This window comes from Bactrocera oleae, chromosome 2 (assembly GCF_042242935.1).
Source record: "Bactrocera oleae isolate idBacOlea1 chromosome 2, idBacOlea1, whole genome shotgun sequence".
Classification (NCBI taxonomy): domain Eukaryota; kingdom Metazoa; phylum Arthropoda; class Insecta; order Diptera; family Tephritidae; genus Bactrocera; species Bactrocera oleae.
Window position 1 is genome coordinate 47,358,129 of NC_091536.1, and position 25,620 is coordinate 47,383,748.

Sequence of the window (25,620 nt, forward strand, 5' to 3'; positions counted from 1 at the left end):
CTCTTAATGAATGAAAATGTAACAATTTATTATATTGTAACTATAAATCTTAGCTGCTGAAATTTTTGTTTCTGTAGATGAGCAGTTTTAGATCTCAACACTTAAAAAACTCTCTTACCTTTTCTGACTCGGCTAATTCCGCACGTATGCGGATTGCGGCCCCCGCGTCGGTTGGGCTTGAGGAGGGTAATCGTTGGGTTATTATTACATTATTGCTTTAGGAAATAACTCATGCCAAATTTCGTGAAGATTTTACGTCGAATAAAAAACTTTCCCAAGCGAGCACTTGATTCAGATTGTTCAGTTTGTATGCCAGCTATATACTGTAGCGGTCCGATATCGGCCGTTCCGACAAATGAGCAGCTTCTTTGGGAGAAAAGGACAGCTGCGAAAATTCAGATCTTAAAAACTAAGGGACCAGTTCGAATATATATAGGCAGACAGACGGACATGGCTAAATCTACTAAGCTCATCATGTCGACCGTATACATATGTATATATGCAATAGGGTCTCCAATGTTTCCTGGTGTTACAAACTTCGTGTCTTAATCACCCTATTCAGGGTATAAATATGAACTATTTTCGATATATATATAACTATCAATAATTGAAATTGAATAATGATATTAGAACTATTTATTAACTTTGATAAATTATACTTTAATCATCTAACAATTCTCTTCAGTCCTATTTCGATTATAATTAAATCCCCAAACACTTAGTTATTTTGAAAAATATTTCTTTAAAAAAGTTTTCTAAAAATTATCTCTTTCAGATGGTCCATCCGTTGAGTCCAATTCGTTCAAGCATTTCGACTGGTAACTGACGAATGACATGCTCACCGAAGTGTTCTCTCAATAAATCTATGGATTGATGGGATGTGTGGGAAGTGGCGCCGTCTTCTTGAACCGACCTTCAATTTCAGGCAGGAAATAGTCGGTTATCATGGCACGATAACAGTCGCCATTGACGGTTACGTTCTGACCGGCATCATTTTTAAAGAACTATGGACTGATGATTCCACCGGCCCACAAATCACAACAAATCGTTGTTTTTTCTGAATGAAATGACAGCTCTTGAATCTCTTCAGGTTGCTATTCGTCCTAAATGCGGCAATTTTTGCTTGTTTACATACCCATTGAGACAGAAATTGGCCTCACCGCAGAACAACTGGCTCGAAAACGTCAGATTTTCTTGGAACTTTCCGAATCAACTCTCCACGATCTTCATGTACACTCTCAGCTACGGGCGCTATATTTTCTTTACTGCGTGCTGGACGTGGACTATTCGGTCGAATATTATTCAATAATGAATGTTGGGTTTAAAGATGGGTGATGGTGTTGCGTATAATACGCTCATAAGTTGAGCGAAGCGCGCGAAACACATTTTTTACAGAACGTAATATTCCTAATAAAGTTTAACGATTTGTAAACGTTGTTCAGACGTTAGTTTTTCCATGATGATATGCCAAACACTCCTAAACAACAAAAAAAAAAATAACATGACAGCTTGACACGATTCACACATGCTCTGTAAAAAAAAGGCTGATAAAAAAAGTACTTCTGCTTGGATCACCTGATAAATATGTAATTTAAAATCAAGTAAGGAAGGGCTAAGTTCGGATGTTCAATTTATATAGCAATATGATATACTTGTAGTGATCTGATCTAAACAATTCCTTCGCAGATAAGATTGTTGCCTTAGAAAATATCTAATGCCAAATTTCGTGAAAATACATTGTCAAATGAAAGAGTTTTCCATACAAGCACTTGATTCCGATCGTTCAGTTAATATGGCAGGTATATGATATAGTCATCCAATCTATACAATTTCTTTGAAGATCGGAATATTGCCTTAAGTAATAATCCATGCCAAATTTTGTGAAGATACCTCGTCAAATGGAAGAGTTTTCCATACAAGCACTTGATTTCAATTGTTCAGTTTGTATGGCAGCTATATGCCGTTCCGACAAATGAGCAGCTTCTTAGTAAGAAAAGGACAGGTGCAAAATTTTAGATCGATAGCTTAAAAACTGAGGGACTAGTTTGTATATACACAAACAGACGGACGGACAGATAGACGGACATGGCTAAATCAACTCAGCTCGTTATGCTGATCATTTATGAATATATTTTATAGGGTCTCATACGTTTCCATTTGGGTGTTACAAACTTTGTGGCCAACTTAATATACCTTGTTCGGGGTATAAATATTCAATACGACATTATTTGAAGAAACCGAATGGATAACAATCAAATTGTATATTATTAACTTAAATTATTGCCCATAGACTCATTTAGTTTGATTACTACTTTAAATATTATTCAAAATATTATTCGAAGAAACCGAATGGATAACAATCAAATTTGTATCTTATTAACTTAAATTATTGCCTATAGACTCATTTAGTTTTATTACTACTTCAAATATTGTCCAAAATATAATAAAATCAAGCTAATTAGCTTAATTGAGATATGTGTGATATCAAATTTAATATATTTGGGAAAAAGTCAACCGAATAATCGGAAGTGTTTGTATTAGCGATATGAAGTTTAGGCCAAGGTCTGGACCAATTCGATCAAATTTTTAATTTCATTAAAATATCACTCACATTGCCCGACATAAAAGCTTTAAAATCAGATGGAAAGTCAAAATGAATGGAAATCACTACATCGCGTACAGGTTGGTTGCAAAGTTTCTACTCTCACCAAGAAATAGCACTACTAGCTCCAAAGTTTCTTTTCTCAAGTTGGTAAATCTATCGTGAGAACACATGCAAAGTTACAAGTCACTCCGTCAATTCATTTTTGTTTTTGTTAACAAGCCAATTTGACGTGTCAGAATATACTTTTAATAAGGAAAAAATTTAATATCGCGTGATTACATTCTTAGTTTTGAAAGGTTTAAAAAGAAAGGAAATTTATGAACAGTTGTTAGAAGTGTATAAGGAGTCCTCACCAAAAACCACACTAGAAATCATTGAGCAAGTTCATAATATTGTTAGTGAAGACCCAAGGCTTCTCAGATGAATGACTACTTCATATTTTACGTGGAGAATTACATATGAAAAAGCTGTTTGGAAAATTACAAGTAAGTCCGCACACGTTAACAATTCAACAAAAACTGGATCGAAAACAAATTTCCTAGCATAATTTGGAGCAGAATATGGATGAGACTTGGATCTACCACCATGATCCTTAATTAAAACAAGAACGTTTACAGTGGACTGAAGCTGGTTGTTCAGCTCCAAAGCAGGTGAAGTCACAACGATCAGCAAAAAAGTTATGGCATCAGTTTTTTGGGATGCAAAAGGAATATTGCATTCTTTTGGACCAGCTGGATGAAAAAATTTGTGAGAAAAGTCGTGGTTTGCAGCACAAAAAATCATTTTTCATCAAGACATTACACCTGCTAACAATGATGTTTCAACAATGACATCCACCATATTCAATAGATTTGGTTTCTAGCGACTTCAGAAACCTGAAACAATTCTTTCGTGGAAAGCGGTCTTCGTCGAATGAAGAAGCTATTACAGCCGTAGACGGGTATTTTACAGAGCTCCCGGAAGTCATTATAGGGATGGCATAAAATTATTGGAGGACCATTGGAATAAGTGTATTGAAGTTAAGGGAGATTATATTGAATATAAAAATATGTTTCGTACCAAAAACAGTATTCTTTCATTGCGAGTGCCAATTCAGCCAATCTGTACATACATATTTCATATATACATATGATGAGTACATATTGAGAGCACCCATTGTACATGTAATACATTACCAATATGTTATATTTTACTTACATATGGTACATACGCACATATTTATGTTGTATACCAATAGTGCACATTTATGAACCGACGTGCGATTAATTTTGTTTTTCAGTTCCTCTCAACTGCGAGAGAACAACTGCAAGCAATATTGGATGAAGATAATTCGTTGAGGAAAAAGCAATTGGCAGTTATGTTAAATGCCACATGAATTCAATGAAAGAAAATGGAAAAAAATCAGTTTCGCATCGAATTGTCACTGTCACTCCCAAACGAAGAAAATCATGGGTTAATTCGGGACAACCATCAACATCGACTGCAAAAACAGATTGATTCAGTATGCAGGGATCTGTGTTTGGTGGGTTCAGAAGGGTACGGTATATTATCAGCTTCTTAAGCCTGGAGATCAATTTGAACCATGCATTGATTGAAAAACGACCAGAATGGGTCAGAAGATACGGGCAAGTAATTTTGTTACACGACACTGATTACCAATTATTTTCATCGACAGGCATTGGCTGAGCAGCATTCCAACTTTACCCTTCAATTTCATTTTCACAAAAATTCATTAATTTCATACCGGTATAAGTATTATATATATGGGCCACAACACTATACCCTACTAGGATACTACTTAATATTAACTAACTTCAAACGCATTCGTGAAAAATTAAACGATTCGGTAAAGAAAACACGAATTATTGAAATATATACTTATATACATATATACTAACAAATGCATACAAACTGTTTCGCTTATAGGTACAACCTATAATACATACGAACACAATATAAATTAATAAAATAAATATTGCAATTTTTAATAAAATAAACGATATAATTGCGGCAAAAATAAACAAATACTGTTCTTTTTCCGAGATCAATAAAAACGAAACCCGTTTTTTTATTCAATCCGATTAAAAAAAAACTAGAAAACAAGAATCTAAAATATGAATCCTCTTATTTACATGAATAAGATTTCGCTTTGCAAAATGCACATTTTCTAAATGAACGCATATACTAAAGAATCAAAATCTACACAACAACTAAGACTACCTAAAATGATTTCTGTCGAAAAAAGTCCATATACCACTGCAGAGGCTACGCGCTCAAAGCAAGATGCTACAAAACAAAAAATGGGAAAAGACATTCAATACAGTAAATCCATTGCTGAGAGTGACAGTTTTATAAGCTACTGCTCTCGATTTTTATCTTGGCCGATTCAAGACAACTATGAATCCGCATAAGAAATCCAAAAAGAAAAATCTCGACATTTTTTAGTTACGTCTCCAAGCTTCATATGACACAATAGTAGAATATGCACTCAGATCTACCAGAAAAATTTAATAATCGGGTTATGCAAAATATAATATGAAAACTACTTAGACCAGTTGGAAGAAACTAAAGCAATGATTTCGGATCAATTAAAACTAATTAAAGCGATTGCACCTACGCCACATAAGAGAATAGAGCTGCCACAAGTATGAAGTCTAGAGGTAAGTTCAGGCATCCATCTCAAGGTGCTCGCATGTTACACAAAAATTTTTATTGGTGGTTATGAACAATTACCGTCTTTCCGAGACAAGTTTACAGCCGTTTACAAAAATTATCCAATGCACAAAAATTGCATCACTTCCGATACAAAACAAAAGGTCAAGCAGGCGTAATAGTCAAACAGTTCTAATAAAATGACGACAATTTAATTTGGCTTGGAAAGCTCTTAGATCATGATACGACAATGACAGAATATTGCTCGATAAGCAAGTAACGATGCTAATGAACTTATCTAAAATTCAGAAAGAAATAAATGAAGAAATTACCAATCTTCAGTCCACGGTTTCAAATTGTTGGTTGGTTCTATCGACACAAAACATTCCCAAAGACAACTGGGACCCTATTCTGGTAAATATATGCACCGCAGCATTACCAGGAAAATCGTTACTTTCGTGGGAGCAATCAATTTCATCTCGAAAAAAAGGTTCAACGTTTCAGTAAATGAAAAAATTTCTCACTACCCAGTACGAAATCGCAAAAAAAAAAGTATCTCAACCTAAAGGTATTCAACACGACCTCGAAGCTTCCTCAGACCACAAGCCAGTAGAAACGACAATTTAAATATAAGCTTCTTCAACACACAATTGTTTTCATCTGAACAGAATAAATATACGTCTTGCGAACTATGTACAGGAGGAGCTCAAATCTTGCGAGAGATTCAAAAAATTGAGTATTATCGACCGAAACAAAGACTTTGTACAAAATGCTGGTCACTTGCGCATACAACGACATTATGTCATGCTTCATAAAAACACTTGTTTTTCTAGCTCACCCCAAATAGCGAAAATATGAAGAGAACTACGGGTTTAGGTGGCAATCCTGAAGTGCCTAACCCGGAAAATTGCGAAGAAGCAAAATGCAGCTCATAGGCATTAAAAACTCAAACGCTAAAAAGCGAAAACCCACAGCAGCCGTATCCATCGAACACGGAGGAGAACTGTTGAAACTGTTAGATTCCAACTGCAACACCCCCGCTCAAATAGATATTTTATTATGCAGCGATCTCATACCACAGATAATACACGAAGGTATTGAGAAAACCTGAACGCACTTCTGGCAGAAAATACTATTATCGGTTGGATCCTAAGTGACCTAGTTACAGAACCAGTTACCACCATGACAACTAGAGTTGAGGAAATATCAAACGAATACCTCAATTCACAAAGAAGGAAATTTTGGGAGTTAGAAGAACTCCCCCCATATCATTCACAACTCCTGAAGATCAGTATTATGGAGACTTTTACAAAGCCACAACTACTTGATCAGATAATGGTCGGTACGTCGTACGACTACCACTAAAGCTAGAATTTCTCTTGCACCTCTGAAATACAGCATTTAAAGTATGGAAAAAGCTTAATTGAACAAGGTGAGTAAGATGGTGTGTTGGAGAATACCTCCATTTAGAACACATGGTGGCTATGTGGCTGTTTTTGTCTGTTTTATGACAAAAGCACTGCACCTCGAGCTAAGATGTACGAATCTGACAAAGTATGCTTTTCTTGCGGCATTTGCTCGCTTCATCGGACAACGCGGGTTTCCGTCAAAACTCATGAGCGACAATGGCAAAACATCGGAGCACAAAGAGCAATAGAAAAACAGTTTTTGGATTTTATCAAACAAGTTTCACCTGATATTGTACAAAAGTACACTCCCCAAGGTAATATGGTCATATGGGTGGTTTCTGGGAATCAGCTGTAAAAAGCTTCAAATAACTCTTAAAAAAAAGTAACTGGGAACTAAAAATTTAATTATGAAGAATTTGTAACATTATTAGTTCGCATTGCAGCCGTTCTCACTTCAGGGCCACAATGACACTCGCAAGATTGCTCAGATCTGACAGCCCTAACTCCATGGCACTTTCTCAAAGGAGCACCCATTCTGGCCATACCTGAGTCAGGTGTAGAGTCGCTATCCTTACTAAAAAGATGGGAAATAATAAAAACTCTACATAAATATTTCAGCCGCCGATGGAAGGAAGAGTATATAAAGGACCTTCATAAAAGGAACCGCTGGAAAACTCCCAAAAAGCGCCAAAGCTTGCAGATTTTATCCTAATCCATAACAATTGTCTCCCCCTCAACGGAATGACTGCTTTGTGCAATACAGCAAGTTGACCAGACGCATGGGCATTGCCTCAATTGCCTGGCACATACGCATGCGACTAAGGAATGTGAGCCTGGGATCTGTGCCAAATGTGTAGCAGGTAGCATCACACGCTGCTTCACCAAACCCCGAAACGCGAGGTCGGACGGCCACAAGCCCTACGCATCCGCGATAGCAACGTTGCAACAGCTCTAGCGACTACTAGACTGAACATTCGCCGAGGGGGGCCGGGATAGCTAAATAAGTTCAGCTTTCCGCCCTGATGCACTAAACTATAGCGCACAACACACCACACAAGGCAACACTGGCACACACAGCACACCCGGAAACACCAGTACAGACCGACTGACACCTTACCTGGAAGTAGCAGCATACACACTCACACACCAATGCATACAGGGTATCAACCCACTACAAATCTCCAACGAACAAAAACCTCTGTCCTTGAAGGGTAAAGTCCTTTTTTTACTTCGACATGCGATCATCCCACATCGGCGGACCGTTTTTGGCGCGTACCTTTCATCTCCTTATTTTTATACTCTTGCAACATGTAGCTACAGAGTATAACAGTTTTGTTCACCTAACTGTTGTTTGTATCACCTAAAACTAGTCGCGATAGATATGGAGTTATTTATATATATATATAAATGATCAGGATGACGAGACGAGTTGAATTCCAAGTGACTGTCCGGTCGTCTGTCTGTGCAAGCTGTAGCTTGAGTAAAAATTGAGATATCCTAATGAAACTCAGTAAATGGTGTTCTTGGCAAAAAGGTGAGGACAAGCTCGTAGTTGGGCGTAATCGGACCACTACACCCCCTAAAACGGAATCCAACGAAAATTTATAAAGTTCCATAACTAAGCACTAAGATATAAAACTGTACACAGGGGAGCACAGTAGCAGGAGGCACATTTTTATTATGTTCTTTACCGATAATGATTAATTTTACAATAAATCATAAATAATTTTTATTTTTGAGCAAAAAATTAAAAATCAAAAGACTTGGCCCATCGAGTTATTCCTGAGGTATAGGATTTTCTGATTGAACGATGTACATACATATAACATATGTACTTGTATGTACATATATGGTATAAAGTCAACCGGCAGTTTGAAAATTTTTATATGATGTTACCTGAGCTTTTACCCAATTTCATTTATTTTTAACACAAGTGAGCTGTATTATCAGGATCAAGATGTTCTTTTCATTTCATTAATGCATCTAACAAAGTAACCGGGCAAATTTCATCTACTTATTATTTCGTAGCAGCAGCATTATCATTTTCAAAGGATTCTGCACCAGTCTATAACCCAGCTTCAGCGGTTTGGAAAATAAGTATATTAAACTGCTTATGGCGGGTCAATGCCTACTTTAAAAAAAATTTAGTCTACAGGTATGTCGGTACTGCGATACCTTGTACTAAATTACGGTTTTGTATCGGTATTTAGTACTTAGTTATGGCACTTTATGCGGTTTTGGTGGACAGTCACCCGGATTTCACCTTGTCTGGTCATCCTGATCATTTATATATACATAACCATATATCTTACTTTATTAGTTTTAGGTTATACAGACAACTGTTAGGTTAACGAAACTACAAGTATTACTCTATAGTAACATGTTGCAATAGTGTGAAAATCATATCATGATACACACGTAAAATCTTTCAAATGTTCATTTAAATATTTTTCCTAGTTTTTAATCAATTACAGTCTCAATATAAATACTGGTCTATATTAGATAAGCTGTGAATTTACATAAAACTAAGAGCACTTATCAGCCCTTTCTTGACATTTTTTTTATGTTACGATGACTTTCATTAACAAACGACTGTTATGCAATGTGTACACATGCCTGTGATTATTATGTCTAACTATTCAACAATGCATTACGATACTGACCTTTCTAAGTCTATCTGATATATTCTTCTATTATGCAGTCTATAAAAAATACTTACTGCCATTGTTAGGATACCGACCTTCCGCTGCGGTCGAATCAGCATGTTAATATTTTTTTTCACATTCAGTGAGAGCTTTTGCTCACCGGAGTCCATTAACCAAATCCTATTTAAAGTTACACTTCGTACAAGATTTTTAAATCTTAAACGCGCTATTTTCTTCTTAACATCTCCTTCACCACGTCCTCGTTTCATTGCCATCTTTCAAGTATAATATGTTGTTTAAAATATATCTATGTACTATATGAAATGTTTCCTTTTTTGCGATATACATACATATGTAAATATGTTGTATGTAATACAATACAAAAATTTCAATGTATAATGATTATGATTCACATTGATATATTTTACTCATTTAAATATGTGCATACCTATATTTCAGTTTGATATATTTTTCATGACAACCAAGGCATTTGAAACAAGCATGAAGCACATGGAACAGGTATATATATCCTACAAGACGAGCAAGATATAGCTAACGCATTACTTATGGGTTCCAACTAATGAGCGCAAGTGTTACCAGATTGGTTACGGTTGTGCTAGCCCCGGAAAAACTGTAACTAATTCTCTTCTACTACACATCGGTGTGATTGTCTCACTCGCTCTCTTTCATTGTTTACACTGGTTAACCATCTGTTACAGAAAACAGCATGACTAGTAATTTGTTTGGACAGCCAGTGGCATCTGTGGCTTAAAATTTTTGAAAAAATGGAGCGTGTCTCGCCCTCTAAAAGGTTTAAAGTACTACATATTACTCTATAAGCAGCTATATCATGATTTCAAGACAAATCTTCTCGGAATCTCTTCTGACAGTATACAAATGGGTGAAATCGGATGGTAACTTCACCCACTCTCCATATTATGTATACCTACATACATAGATTACATATTGAGATAAGTCTCACAATAAATACGTCAGAGTCATTAAATTCCATTGTCAAAATACTACAGAAGGGCACACAAATCAAGCAGCAATGAATATCTACATACATATGTATGTATGTATGTGTATCTATACTACTTAGTAAGATCCGACGATGAGTTGCTGTGGCTTTGGTATACATTACTATAAATGCTATTATAATGGACTATTCAATACAGTGAAAATGCTATTTACTAATAAAGGCGAAAACATTATTGCGTGTATAAGAATTCAAGGAATTGTACTTGAGGGTTTATTTTTTAAATGATTCATACATACGAAAAAATGATGAATTTTCCATTCGGCATTTTACTGAAAATTATAAATACTTTATTGTACCCTGAACAGGGGTGCCTGTATGTATGGGTTAAATCGGATGAATAATTCTTCTAACTCCCATACACTTTAGGGGCTATCCATAAATTACGTCACACCTTAAAGGGGGGCCAGGGTATGATTTGAATGTGACATTGTGTGACAAGGGGTAGGGGGGGTCAAAAGCTTTGTGACATCATATTTAATAAAATAATATAGGTAGACAAAAAATATTAAACATTTAGAAACGCGATTTTTATCAATTAAGTAAAAAATGCATACAGCCATAAACTCTTTAGAATTAAGATTTTGCCAGATTTCTGAGCACAGTAAACATTTTGCTTTTTTCTATAACATATATTAAGAGAACTGCCAAAAGGTGAATTGTTAGAACATTGTAAGAATCTCGAGGCTATTTTAACTCATAAGAACTCAAGCGATATAAATGCATTAGAACTTTGTGAGAAGTTGTCAGTCCTTTGTATGTTTTTAAATAGTAATTTATCTCCTCAAGATGTTTTAAAATTTGTAAAATATTTAAAATTTAGTCAAAATATCAGTATTGCGCTCAGGATCCTTTTAACTTTACCAGTAACAGTTGCAAGTGGTGAAAGAAGCTTTTCTAAATTAAAAATACTAAAAAATTATCTGCGATTCATCATGACACAGAATAGATTATCTGGATTGGCTATGATTTCAATCGAACACAAGGTTTGCGACAGTATAAATTTATAAGATGTTATTAAAGATTTTGAAGAACAAAAAGTGCGAAGAAAATTACTATAATTACAAGGTAGGATTAAATATTCTCTGAAACCCGTTAATCTTTTGTTTCATTATTTTAAAAAATAACTGATTTGTTTTGGAATAACATAATTGTTTTTAGATCAGTATTAAATTTTTAAACAAATCTTTTGTTGTGCCTTTTTTATACGTACCGTATGAACCTTAACTTAAATTATATGAACCGATGGACTATAATAAACAATTAAGCAGCTTGGTCTTAATATTTTTAACTTCTGAACGATTTTGATGAAAAATGTTTATTGTTTCTTTAGTTAAAGGGCAACATTAGTAATACATAGGCAACATTAGCCCGAAACAGGGGAAAATAGCACAAGGGAAAAGAGGCCCATACGCAGCAGTGAGTCGCAATAGGTTGATGATGATGATGATGATAAACTAAAAGGTACATAACTATGCCGATAAAAAAATGTATCAATTTCTGTGAAATTCCTTATAAACATTCATAAACTTTCGTAAATGTACTACTTATATAGCTTTGTGTATGATGAAAATTATCTTTGCCCGGAGCGGTTTAATAGCTAGATCGGGCCCTGAGTTCATGTTATTGTTTATGTGCAGCACTTGCACTCAAATATTAAGAGATTCTCGCTAACATTTTTAAAATATTAATTGAAGAAGTCTGTAATTTTTTTGTACAATATATTGTTCAATCTACGTGAAATAACCAAGTTCAATTATGCGGAAAAATTACACGTATTTCGATTTCGCTCATTTTCATTCTGTAAGATGATAATGTCGAGAAAATGTACTTGATTTGGGTAGAATTGATAGAGTAGGTTTAGAGATATGTGACTTTATCAAAAGGTGAGCGGTGCCACGAACTTCGTCCAACTTATCCAACTTTTAGAAGTTTTTAATACAACCGTTTTAAGGGATGATAATCCTATTTCCGCTATTTCCACTTTGTCAAAGGGGATAACAAAAGCATTTCCTCTGAAAAAATTTGGTTGACTTAGCTTTAGTAGTTTGGGGATATGTTCATTCAAACAATTTGGAGGCGTGGACCCATTTTTTCAAAATTTTTCAAATCACAGATGCCCATCGCCAATGCAATTCGATGTAATAAACTACAGTTTTGTATCTTATTGTGGAGCTTAGTTAGGGTACTTTATAAGTTTTCGTTTAGAGACTCCGATGTACAGATGTACTGACAAAATTCGACTCTTCTCGTTATCCTGATCATTTATTTATAACTCTATATCTATCTAATTAATATGATTAAACGAATGTTTATATGATTAAACGAATATTTAAAAGCAATTTTTTTAAACTCAAATCATTTAAATTTAATGAACTTGAAGCAATTATGGCCACTTCCACAGTGAATGGTTAACAATTTATTTATCATTAGTTAATATAACCCAGAGCTGAATTATGTTTCACAGTACTAGGTCATAAAAATAAATTTTCTTCCTAAAACTCTGTGCAGCAAAAAACATTTGTTATTGATGTTTGATGAAATATGAAAGTTTTTATTTAATATTAGCTATTGAATTTTTACGTGCGTGCAATCCAAAGTACCAAAGCGTATACAATGTTTTCATAATCTTGCTAATAAATAGTTTGACATTCGAAAAGCTATTTGCTACGATAAAAAGTGCTCGGTGAAATAAAATCCAATTAGTTATCACAAAAAAATTCTAACTACTGACTGTGAAAACGGCTCTTGGACATTTTTCACGCAAAAAACTGGTAATTTGACGACGATCCTCCAAATTATTTCACATCTACTTACGATTTAAACATTCCGGTTTGAAATGTCAATAAACGTGATTGTTTTCCATTTCTTTATTTGTGATTTTAGGACTTCTGTCACAAATTTAATTTAGATTTCATACATTTTCGGAATTAAACTACTGGTATTTAAGAAATTATTCTCCCCATAATTCCTTTAGATACAGGTCGATATATACTGGATAAAGTCAACAAGTAAGAGTAAAATAATTAAGTTTTCGGAGGCTTGCAGAAGTATTTTAAGCACCATTTTATTATCAATAAAAGATGGAAAGGATTAAGATACATATCTAACAAATTTATACTTGTATATTATTATATTTATTCTCCCCTCTTCCTATGGTCCGGCCCCTACTTGTACAGGGTGGCTACAAAAACAAACCGTTATAACTTTTTTCTGTGTAAGTAATCGACTTACTTTTTTTTTATTTGGCAGATTATTATTTATGGTTTGGATAGTGCAGCGATACCATGCTTTGCAGTCCGTCATTTGCGTCCAAAGGGTATTCAGACGGGATTTTGGCTGCACTCCTCCGAGTGGATGGATCAATATGAGGTTGGTAAACATGTTAGCCGAATTCGAAAGTATCACAAGAAGACCGTACCATCGAGATCCATATGTTCGTGTTCAAGAAACAACTGCGGCTGTTGCATCATCAATACAGGCACATCCAAGAGCTACTTATCAGCGCAACTTGGAGTTAGCAGATGGTCATTACAACGGATAATTCATGATGACTTAAACCTGTTTCCATAAAAAGTTCAAATAACAAGCCGGTTAAACCTTCTAGATTTGCCTATTCGCCTGGAATTTTACCAAAAAATGATTGAAATGGCCGAAAAAAACAATAACTTCATAAATTGCCGGTTTTGGTCTGATGAGACCCATTTTAATCTAAACGGAAATCTAAACAAGCAAAATTGCCGTATATGGATCTCCCAGAACGAGTCACCGTGTGATGTGCAGTTTCATCAAGGTGTATTGTCGGGCCATACTTCTTTGAAGAAAACGGTGTAACAGTAACTGTCAATGGCCACCGTTATTTAAAGATGTTGAATGAGTTTTTTACCCAGGACTGCGCCGAAGACATATAGCTTTCAATAGCATTAAGTTTCAGCAAGATGGAGCAACTGCACACAAACCCAGACCGGTTCTTGCGGAGCTCCAACAAAAATTTGAAAACAAATTAATATCAAAAAACTCCACTTTCCGCTGGTCCCCAAGGTCATCTGACTTGACTGCACTAAACTTTTTTATGGGGTTATGTCAAGCATAAAGTGTCCAAAAAAAACCCATCGTCATATTTCTGAATTCAAGCAGTATATCAAATCTATAATTGAGGCAATCACGACTTCATTCCTTCAGGCTGCAATGAATAATTTTCTTATTGGGTGTCGCATATGCGTGGCTGAGCATGGAGGTAAAGGCATAATTTTTAAAAATAATTAATTATGTAAAATAAAATAAAATTTTCTGTATAACAAAAAAAAAAATTGTAATGCATTGAATAAAAAATACGTTATTACGGTTTGTTTTTGTAGCTCGATTTGTGAGCCATCTTGTATTAAAAATTGTTGCGAAATAATTTAACACTCATTATTCGACGAAATCGTCAATGCATATTCATGTCACGTTTGCCTGCTTGTAGGGCAAGTCAGGGATTTATTCCACCGAGACTCAGTTATATTTATAACTTGTTTGTCGACTAAATATTTGCAAGTAGCCAGAGGCATATACATTTCCTCTTGTCCTGGAAACCATTGCAGGTTTATCGTGAAATATAATATTAGATCCACTAAGAGACGAAACCCTAAGAGATATTAGTGATTTTAAAGCCGCTTAGCTATGTATAAATACAGTCTTTGTTGTGAGTACCTCCTCGTCAGAACAAGAATACTTTCTTTGATTGCTGTCATCTCCGCTTGTAAAACACTGCAGTGGTCTGGTAGACGGAAGATCAGTATCTAGTTTGGACCTATCCATGTAGATGCTTATCCCTGCGTTAAAAACGGTGAACTTTCTAAGTACCATAGAGTGCTCCTTCTTAGTGGTGACTCACAGGGAGGATTACCTCAGTCCAAGAGATCCTAACTTAATGCTAGCTGTCTTTACTTGCTTCCTTTTATAGGGTGATTCATTTGAAAGTTTCTTTCCTATTATTATACAAGTACTTTAAAAAAAAAATTACATATTCCCACAGAAAAAAGTCTAACGGTATAATATCGCAGGATCTTGGTGGCCAATCGACCGGCCAAAAACGTGAAATTATGTGCTCACCGAAAAGTTCTCTCAATAAATCCATTGATTGATACGATGTTTGGAAAACCAGATTTTAACTTCAGGCATTAAATAGCCGGTTATCATGGCGCGATAACGGTCGCCATTGACGATTACGATCACACCGGCATCATTTTTGAAGAAATATGGACCGATGGTTACACCGGCCCACAAACCACACTAAACCGTTGTTTTTTCTGGATGACAGCTCTTGAATCTCTTAAGGTTTCTCTTCGTTTCAAATGCGGCAGTTTTTGCTTGTTTACATACCCATTGTGCCAGAATACATTTTTGCTTGTTTACATACCCATCGTGTAGAGACACAGCTGCGGTCGCTATATTTTCTTCCCTGCGTGCTGGACGTGATCTATTCGGTCGAATATTATCCAGTAATGATTGCTGAGTTTCAAGATGGGTGATGGTGTTGCGAATAGTATGCTCAGTAGGTCGATTATGTTGACCATGGGTTGAGCGAAGCGCGAATTATGTATTTGCTGAATAGTAACTGTGGATCTTCAGGAACAAACACTGAACTAACAACACAACTGGTTTCTTCTCTTTAGCAAATCGGACTGCCTCTCGCATCAGATCGGCAACTCGAGCTTGCTACTATGCCCGGCTGTACCGCACATTCCAGCAAGCTCAAAATATGCTGAGTCTGCTGTTTGAGTCACGTTTTGGCGGATCATGCGATGTGGTGCAGTGCATGCCGTCGTTATACATAACTCCCCCAGAGCCACTCTGAGAAGTCTCCTGACTTTTTTTTATTTATAATTTTAACACTTACATTCTTGTTTTATTTTCTTAAGATGACAATAACAAGAGTTATACTTATTAATGTAATTATAATTACGGTGGCCCTAACGCCATAAGTTATATTTTTATGATATTTTATCTCTTCTATTTCTTTGATGTTTTTAAAATTATTTAGTACTATATTATCAAAGTTTATTTTTGTCTCATAAGTTTGATTCAACATCCTCACAGGATGTACAAATTTCTCAATAAATTTGGTTTTGCTGTTACTAAAACTTTCTTGATTAATCTTTATTTTACAATTTGCGAAATTTATTATATAATTATTTTGCAATATGAAGTTCCTTTCATCACAAGTCTGAATGAGACTTTCATTATGTGCATTTTTTATTATTAAGGTGTCATGACTTATTTCTTGAATTAGTGTTCTATAATTATACATAAATTTACAATCATCAGAAAAGATACAAAACTTGCTCAATTTTAATTTTTTAAATACAGTATTTTCCTTATACTCATAGTGTTCTTTATATATTAATACAATTAATTCATCTTCTTGATTTATTGTGTAATTGATCTATTTTTGCTTTGATTATTTTAATTTCATTCAAAAGAAGTGCCTCGTTACTTATATCTGCCTGTCTTATATTTTCCTCCATTTCTTCTACCAAACTTATTAGCTTTTTAGGATGTATAATATGCAGTATTGTATTAACTTCATTGACGATTTCTACTTCGTTGAGTTGAATCATGGTGTATCCCGCATCTTCAATTATCGGTGCTACTTGGAGGAACGCTGTTTTTAATAAATTTTTCTTATCATGTAAGAAGTTATTAATATTAATAAGGTTTAAATTCAAATATAATTCCTATATTTTCATTAACAATTCTGCAATTTCATGGGCAGGTAAGTGTTGTTAAATAAATTAATACTGAATAAAAAGTGGATAGGTTAGGAAAAAATGATAAAATATAATAGTTAATAAAAATTGACAAATATTTATAATCATTGATTTATCGATAGTTCATCAACTATATATGGCGCGTTTTTGATCGGAGGCACCGGTTGACCTGAAGTGATGCTGTGACCGTGCGCTCTAAGCCCTCTATCTCGAAAACGGTTCACCGTATGAAAAAAATTTTTAAACAAAATTTGTAGAGAATTTTGTATTCTACAATATTGATAATAAATACCAAAAGCAAAAAACCCATAGGAAATGAGCTATTTACAAAAAAAGAGCAAAAACCCGATTTTTGTGACCTTTGACCTTGAAATTTAATAGTTGCGTACACCCTACCATATGTAGGTTTTGAGACAACTTTTAGGGTGTCAATATACAAGTATTTACAGACTTACAGCTGGGTATCTGAATTCCGAGATTCTTACCTAATTTAAGCTTAAATGACTGGACTAAGGGGGTAATTCGGAAATACGGTTCGTCCTTGTGTCGTACTCGTTTTTAGTTTTTTATTGGCCCTGACGATCTCAGTTCTTCGTAATCCTCTCAGTACCTATTTCTTTCTTGTATTATGTGTTGTTTCACTTGGTCTATTGTTTTTTTTAAATGGTTGGATCTATACTATTTTTTGCGTTAGTACATTTAATGGTTGAGTGATATCGGTCATAATGTTGAAAGGCTTGATCATCAATTTCTGTTAGTTTCTCTAACAGGGTTGAGTGCAGCCTCTCAATGTCTGCATTGCCTGTATTGAATTTGGTTTTGTTAGGTGTACCTCTACTCCTTTTGCATTTAAGAACTGTATCAACTGTTCGGCCCTGAATTCATTATTATTTGTTTTGGTTTTCCAAATTTCGCGAAATGTTCAATTATAATAGCCTTCTTTGCCCTCCAATTTCTATCAGTTATATTGTATGCTGCCGCGAATTTTGTCAGTTTGTCAATAACTATGACAAAATACTGCTTTTTGAAATGAAAAATATCTACATGTATTATTTCGTTTTTATCTGTTGGTGTTTCTGTTAGTTTAAACTTTGGTCTTATTGGTTTCCTATCATACTTAACTCTTCGGCACTTTTCACAGTTATTTATTATTAACTGTATGTGCTCTTTGAATTTGGGATAGTATATTTTGTCCTTAAGTATTCCGCTATGCATTGACTCATTACTATGGTAAAGTGCGATTTGCTTATGTAAATCTTCTTCTTTTTCTATTTCTGTTGCTCTTTTTGTACATTTGACTAATTTAAATCAATAATATCTGAATTTTATGATAATCAGATTCAGTGACTTCTGAGAATATGCCGACACATCCTTTTCCTTCAATGTGCCGACTTAACACCTCTTTTATTATGTACTCTTCCTCCATTGGGTTGATCTCTATCATCTTTCACCCATGGAGTCTCTGCATTTCAAATTTTGGGCTGTACGTTAACATGATTTGAACTTTATGTTTATTCTTCTGCAGAATGTACTGTATCCGACATTTCAAAATTTGATTCATCGTCGTTCTAATCTGTTATTTTAGGCGAATTTTTAATTCGACTTAGGAAGTCCGCTATTACGTTATCTTTACCCTTTACAAACTCAATTTCATAATTGTACTCCTGGAGTTTTAGTGACCTGCAAGTGGAAAATACCGGGGCTGTGACGACAGAACTGATGATGCCGAAGGCATTTTCCACTCCCTCGCCCGCAAAAAACAAAAAAAAAACCATGTTCAATAAATCCAATGAATTCAAAAAGTCAATTGGATAATTTACAGTTTCCTTGCCAGCGATAGATTTGTATGACACCAAGTCCACTGCCAACAACTATTATATCATTGAACTAAATTCATTGACGTCCTCATTGGCTGCCAAAAGTGTACACTGGAGAATATATTGTCGATGAGAGAATTTTGCGGATTGATGGTTGTAAAGAAATCAATAGGTAACTTCATGTATGCAGTATTTTCATGTTGAGCAACTTTTTTATTGCCAATATCGAACAAATGTTTTGAGAACTTTTGATGGTACTGAAAAAAGTAAATACACTGTACCATTTCTTCAAAATAGTGTACCCAAATATAAATTATTTTTAAAAGAAGTGTTATGGGAGCTGGATGAAAACAGATTCCAGAAGATCACATGTGTGACTTGGAAAACTTTTGAAACTATATTGAATTTAATAAAGGATGATGATCTTTTCAACCATGCTCGATCATGCAAATATTTTCCAGTTGAAACCCAACTCGCAATTGTATTGTATCGATTGGGTTCAAGCGGTGAAGGGCCTACTCTGTCAAAGATTGCGGGCTTATTTGAAATCAGTGATGGTGATGTCATTCAGGTAAGAGTTTGTCATTTTTCCGCATAATGTTTCTTCATTTTAGAATACAAGGTGCAATTCAAAAGTTTCAGGACTTTTATTAAAAAACGAATATTATTTGTTTTTTTTTGAAAAATTTATTGGTCGCCTTCAAAATAGTCTCCTTCCGCCTGAATACAACGTTTTGAACGTTCAAGAAGGTTATCGAATGACTTTTTTAGGTCACTTGTTGGTATAGCGTTGAGGATGGCGGTCGTCGCCTTTTGGATGGCATCAACGTCAGCATAGCGGTTTCCTTTGATGGCCAAATGTAGTTTTCCGAACAAATAAAAATCGCAGGGTGCCATATCAGGCGAATAAGGTGAATGGTTGATGATATGAATGCGATTTTTGGTCAAAAAATCTGTCTGATTCTCAGGTATTTTTCGTGTTGTTTCAAAGTGTGCGGGACAAATCGAGCACAAACCATTCTGAGGCCCAAATTTTCTGTCAAAATACGATAAATCGACGCTGCGGATATTGATAATTCCGATTCCATATATTTAAGCGATGATTTCGGCTCTTTTTTAATGAACTCACGCACAATTTCCGTGTTTTTTTCGTTCACAACATCTTTTGGCCGGCCCGAACGTTCGTCGTCTTCCAAGTCCTCCCGTCCCTCTTGAAAACGTTTAAACCACTCGTAAATACGGCTACGAGATTGACAATCATCGCCATAAACTTGTTTCATCATTTGATGAGTTTTGGTAAAAGTTTTACCAAGTTTAAAACAAAACTTAATGTTGGCTCTTTGTTCGATGCTCATTTTCCGACCGACACTACAAATGTAATGTCACATGTATCGCGATATCTCAGCTGTTATATAAGTCAGCTGTTATATAAATTTTATACAACAACACTGAAGAATACACAATTGAGGGATAACAATTTCAGACAGATGGCGCCACTAGAGGTCGCGTTGTTTAAAAAGTCCTGGAAATTTTGAATTTTGCAGGAGATAATTCTAGAGAATTAACACAAAGCCAAGGGTTTTTTTTTACAAAATATTCAGTCGCTATAGAATTAAATTGAACACTGTTTCGGAATGCTGAAATAAAGATTTGGGAGTCTAAAAGGTTTACGGCTCCAAATCAAAAATGAAAACCGAAGGAGAAAAGTAAACAAATGGATTCACCGTTGTGCCATGTTTCACAACCTTATACTGCAGCCAGGTGATCATTTCGATTACCAATTTGAGGAATCGGATCACGAAATTGACGTGTTATTAGGTTCTCGTACCAGTGAAAGGGAGATAAGATGACGAACAATCAATGAACTGTTAAACAATTCAAACAATATACAACATATTCAATATATCAAACTGTATAGGATATTTAGTTGCTTATTTATTAATTAAATTAAATTAATTTTCATTACGTAAACATACATATGCACATTCTTTATATACAGCAATTCTTATATAATAAAAAATATGTTTATAAAAATGTAAAGAAAATTATTTCAATTGAAAAAAACTTAAGGATACTAACAAAATAAAAAATCAGTCACCTTTAGTAAAACTAAAAAACGATTCAAAAATATGAAGAGAGAAAAACATTTTCAAATTTATGAAACTCTGATTGTACAAAGAAGATAAAATTATAACACATTTCATCTCCTTATGAGCTATTTAAAACTTTTAATCGTTAATGCATGCAGGTTTTAATCGCAATTTTTCCATTTCGATTCGTTCTTATTTGTCCAGCCTTAGTTTTTGTAATTTGAAATTATTATTGTGTTTCTAAATAAATTTTTTTCCTTTCAATTTCAAATAATAAAGCAAACGAACTCGAGCTGTAGTGAGGTCTCTTTAATCTTCTCTTTGGTGAACTTGTTGGTGAACAAATGTCTGATAAAAAGTAACGGACGGACTGACTACACTCTCAAAAGTGGACTGGATAATACAAGAAATATAGCAGACGGACTGGGTAATGGGCTGATAAAAGATAGGTCAAGATCTCTGAATATTACACTCGTTTGCTCTCACCGTTTTAAATGCGTTTGGTGCAAGCACAATAAATGAAAATAGATTCGAAATCTAATGTAGGTTATCCGGTGGTATCCGCTATGTTTATTAAAACAAATGTAAAACAAGTAAGGAAGGGATAAGTTCGGATGTAACCGAACATTTTATACTCTCGCAAAGTCAAATGGTATACTCGTTTGAGATTTCTTTGTGGATTGGCTGATATTTTCGGTAGAAGGTCAACTATAGGCACTGGGGTCCACATATTTAGTACTTAGGGCCTTGAACAGTTTTGGTTCGATTTAGACAATTTTTGGTCACAAGGTGGCATACTTTAAACGTATTATTCACGCAAAGTTTTACCCCAAAATAATCATTGTTGCTGGATATGCATAGTGGAAAGTGAAAGAATCAGATGGAATTGAAAATGGTGTTATATGGGAAATAGACGTGGTTTTAGTCCGATTTCGCCCATTTTCGCACTATAACATAGAAATATGAAAACTTTATGTACCGAATTGGTTAAGCAGATCTCAAGATATGGGTTTTCACCTAAAAGTGGGCTGTGCCACGCCCACTATCTAATTTTGAACGCGGTTCCTATAAAGTCATCTCATACCATCCCAGAGAAAAAATTTAATGTCTCTGGCGTGTTTCGTGCTTGATTTATCGCGCTTTTAGTAGTTTTTAACAGTACCGTTATATGGGGAGTGGGCGGAGTTGCCACCCGTGCTAAAAACATTTGCTTCCAGTGAATTTTGTTATTATAGCATTAGCGGTTTAGGAGATATACACATTAAACCTATTAGAGGCGGGACCACGCCCACTTAAAAAAAAAAAATTAACTGCAGATGCCCCTCCCTAATGTGACCTGTGTACCAAATAACAGTCTTGTATCTTATTGCGGAGCTTAGTTATGACAATTCATTTGTTTTTGATTAATGGCGTTTTGTGGGCGTGGCAGTGGTCCGATTACGCCCATCTGCAATACCAACCGTCTCACGGTACCAAGAAACATGTCCACCAAGTTTCATAAAGATATCTCAATTTTTACTCAAGTTACAGCTTGCACGGACGGACAGACAGTCACCCGGATGTCGGACGGTTGATACAAACAACCGTTAGGTGAACAAAACTATTCTACTCTGTATCAACTGGTTGCGAGAGTATAAAAAGTATAGATCACAAAATCCCAATGAATATCTGGATACTCGGGAGAAAAGTTGCGAACGAAAAAAGGAGTCCTCTGGTCCTGTGTTAGTCCCTTTTGAAAGTTGGGTTGTGTAGAGTTGTGGTGTGATGTGATGTGTATGTGTGGGTGGTCTGAGTGGTGTGATGTCTGCGTGGTGTGATGTCTGCGTGGTGTGCGTTTGTGTGTGTTAGTGGGTGGAGTCTTCTTGTGGATTGTGGTGTATTTCGCTCAGTGGCGTGTATGGAAGGAGTAGGCGTAGCTCATATAGCCAGTCAGTATCTAAAATTACTATTAAATGTTAAATCAATTAAGATTAATTATTTTATTAATCTAATAATACAATATTATATTTTAATGTACTTACATTTAATAATCAAATTACAAAATATTATATTTTAATGTACTTACATTTTCCATTTTACAGTGAATAAAACAATAAACAGCTGATAAAGATTTGCGACAACTTGCCATGGATGCCACTGACAATAGTCTCGAATAATTGCAATTTTATCACAAAACAGGTTGCATGTAAAAATGATTAGCTGTTTTGCGATATTAGCATTTTGCGAACTTTACAATAAATGACATTACAATAAATTTGCGACATTAAACGCATACCACTAATGTATTTCCCTTTACTTGACCTTTCATTAACATATAATAATATGTATGTTGTTTAACACTCGTACAAGTCGTAAGTTCTTTATAAACCAAATACTACCTAATAAAAACCACTCATGCTGTAATAGTATGTAAAGTCAAGGGGACATTTTCTCACGATGTATTCTTGTAAAGCTAGGAACCAAAGCTTAAACGGGTCTATTTTTATATTCTTGCAACATGTTGCTACAGAGTATAATAGTTTTGATCAACTAACGGTTGTTTTTATCACCAAAAACTAATCGAGATAGATATACATAACTTCGTATATATTATACATATGACCGGCATGACGGGACGAATTAAATTCCAAGTGACTGTTTGTCTGTTCGTCCGTCCCTGCAAGCGATAACTTGAGTTAACATGGAGTTCTCTTGATGAAACTTTGTACACATGTTCATTAGCACCCAACGATGGTATTGTTGTTAGTTAGTATTGTGAATGAGCGGAATCGGACCATTGTCACGGCCATTTATAAAGTCAACCGGAAGTTCGAAAATCTTTACATTAGAATATTTACTTTGTTTTGATTGTATTTGGTTTTGTTTTGTTTGTTTGTTTGTATCATATCGGGTGCAATATTTAGTGTTCTACAGAGTGTAAAAGTTCTGTTCTTCTAACAGTTGTCTAAAAATCTTAAATTTATTTTAATAAATATAGGGTTTCAGTTTATGAATCAAAGTCACCAGGTGATGAGAGGAATTGAGTTGTCAAAATATGACTGTCTCTTCATCAGTTTGCTGATACGATAACTTCCCCTTGAGATACCTTAATGAAACTCCCAAACTTAATAGGTTGCAACCTTCTTAGAATATGAATATCATTATTGTTATTTGGAAACTTGTGAAATATGGTATTAACAACGAGAAACTCCCATATAACAGTATTATTTAAACCTATATTAAATAACTATATGAGTAACGAAATCTTAGGTTTTGAATGCGGGTGGTTTTTTATTTGATATTACTAAGTTTTATTCCAGTGAAGATTATAGATATTACTTAAATGTTGTAAGAAAATAACAAGTTAAAATGTATTTTGGCTTTTTATAAATTTATTTGGACTCAGAACTGTTCACAATTTTATATGTTATTTAAATTTGTTCATGGTGTAGGTATCGATGATCCTAAGTAGAACGATTTGTATAAATAGTACGTAAACGTAATTTAGTTCTACTGGTCGTACGACAAAATACGCCCCATTATTGGAATATCTTGTAGTTTCGCTTCAGACGCTCTAAATGAAGATATAATTCCTTTTATAAAATTTTGCCGTTTTCGTGAATTATTTTTCTTTGCCACAAATTACCTGGATTTTGTTCATTTTGAAATAACCAATATCTTGGTATCACTAAGCACTGTACCTTATTTTCGGCCTTCGAAAAATAGTCATAAGAACATGACGATTCTTCTTCCAACAAAAAGTGATATTCCTCATTTTCTTCACTTCTGCTGTCTTCATTATGCTCGTGGCCTTCTGTTTTCAGGGCTGAATTAGATATTATGGAAGACATCGACCCTAGCTTTGAAGACAATGCAGAATTTTCAACAGGATTACTAAGTGCACACTGCTTTTCTATCGCTGTGATATCCATGTTTTTCTTTAAATAGATGAAAAGTTTCTTATTATTGCTTTCTATGAAATTTAGAAAAAAACGGCATTAAGTTTTTTCATCTACGGTTAATCTAAATGGTTTAGAATAATTTAACACATTTAACAACATCATTGGCCAAATAAGTTATAATAATAAAATGTTATTCACACATACAATTTTTAATTTTATTATGGAACTAAAAATATATTACAAAACTTATTAAAATATAAACATACACATACATATACGAGTATGTATATGACAACAACGATAAATACAATTTTCGTCGATTGAGTTCTAGTCCAGTCATTTGAGCTTAAATTAGGTAAGAATCTCGGAATTCAGATACCCAGCTGTAAGTCTGTAAATACTTGTATATTGACACCCTAAAAGTTGTCTCAAAACCTACATATGGTAGGGTGTACGCAACTATTAAATTTCAAGGTCAAAGGTCACAAAAATCGGTTTTTGCGTTTTTTTGTAAATATCTCATTTCCTATGGGTTTTGTGCTATTGGTATTTATTATCAATATTGTAGAATACAAAATTCTCTCCAAAATTTTTTTTCATACGATGAACTGTTTTCGAGATAGAGGGCTTAGAGCGCGCGGTCACAGCATCATTTCAGGTCAACCGGTGCCTCCGATCAAAAACGCGCCATATATAGTTAATGAACTATATTAATCATGCATCTTCTTTA

At 34.6% G+C, this 25,620-nt stretch overlaps 1 protein-coding gene across 5 annotated transcripts in view; it reads right to left on the reverse strand.

Annotated features, from left to right (window-relative positions):
• LOC106624016 (uncharacterized) overlaps positions 1-25,620 on the reverse strand; it is a 216,977-nt gene that overhangs the window by 70,229 nt on the left and 121,128 nt on the right. The window contains exon 4 of one of the 5 annotated variants that reach the window (XM_070113098.1): positions 24,690-24,926. The exons of the other annotated variants lie outside the window; for them this stretch is intronic. Within the exon in view, the coding sequence (XP_069969199.1) occupies positions 24,690-24,926 (237 nt within the window). The remainder of the gene's footprint in view (positions 1-24,689; positions 24,927-25,620) is intronic. 5 annotated transcript variants of the gene reach the window in all.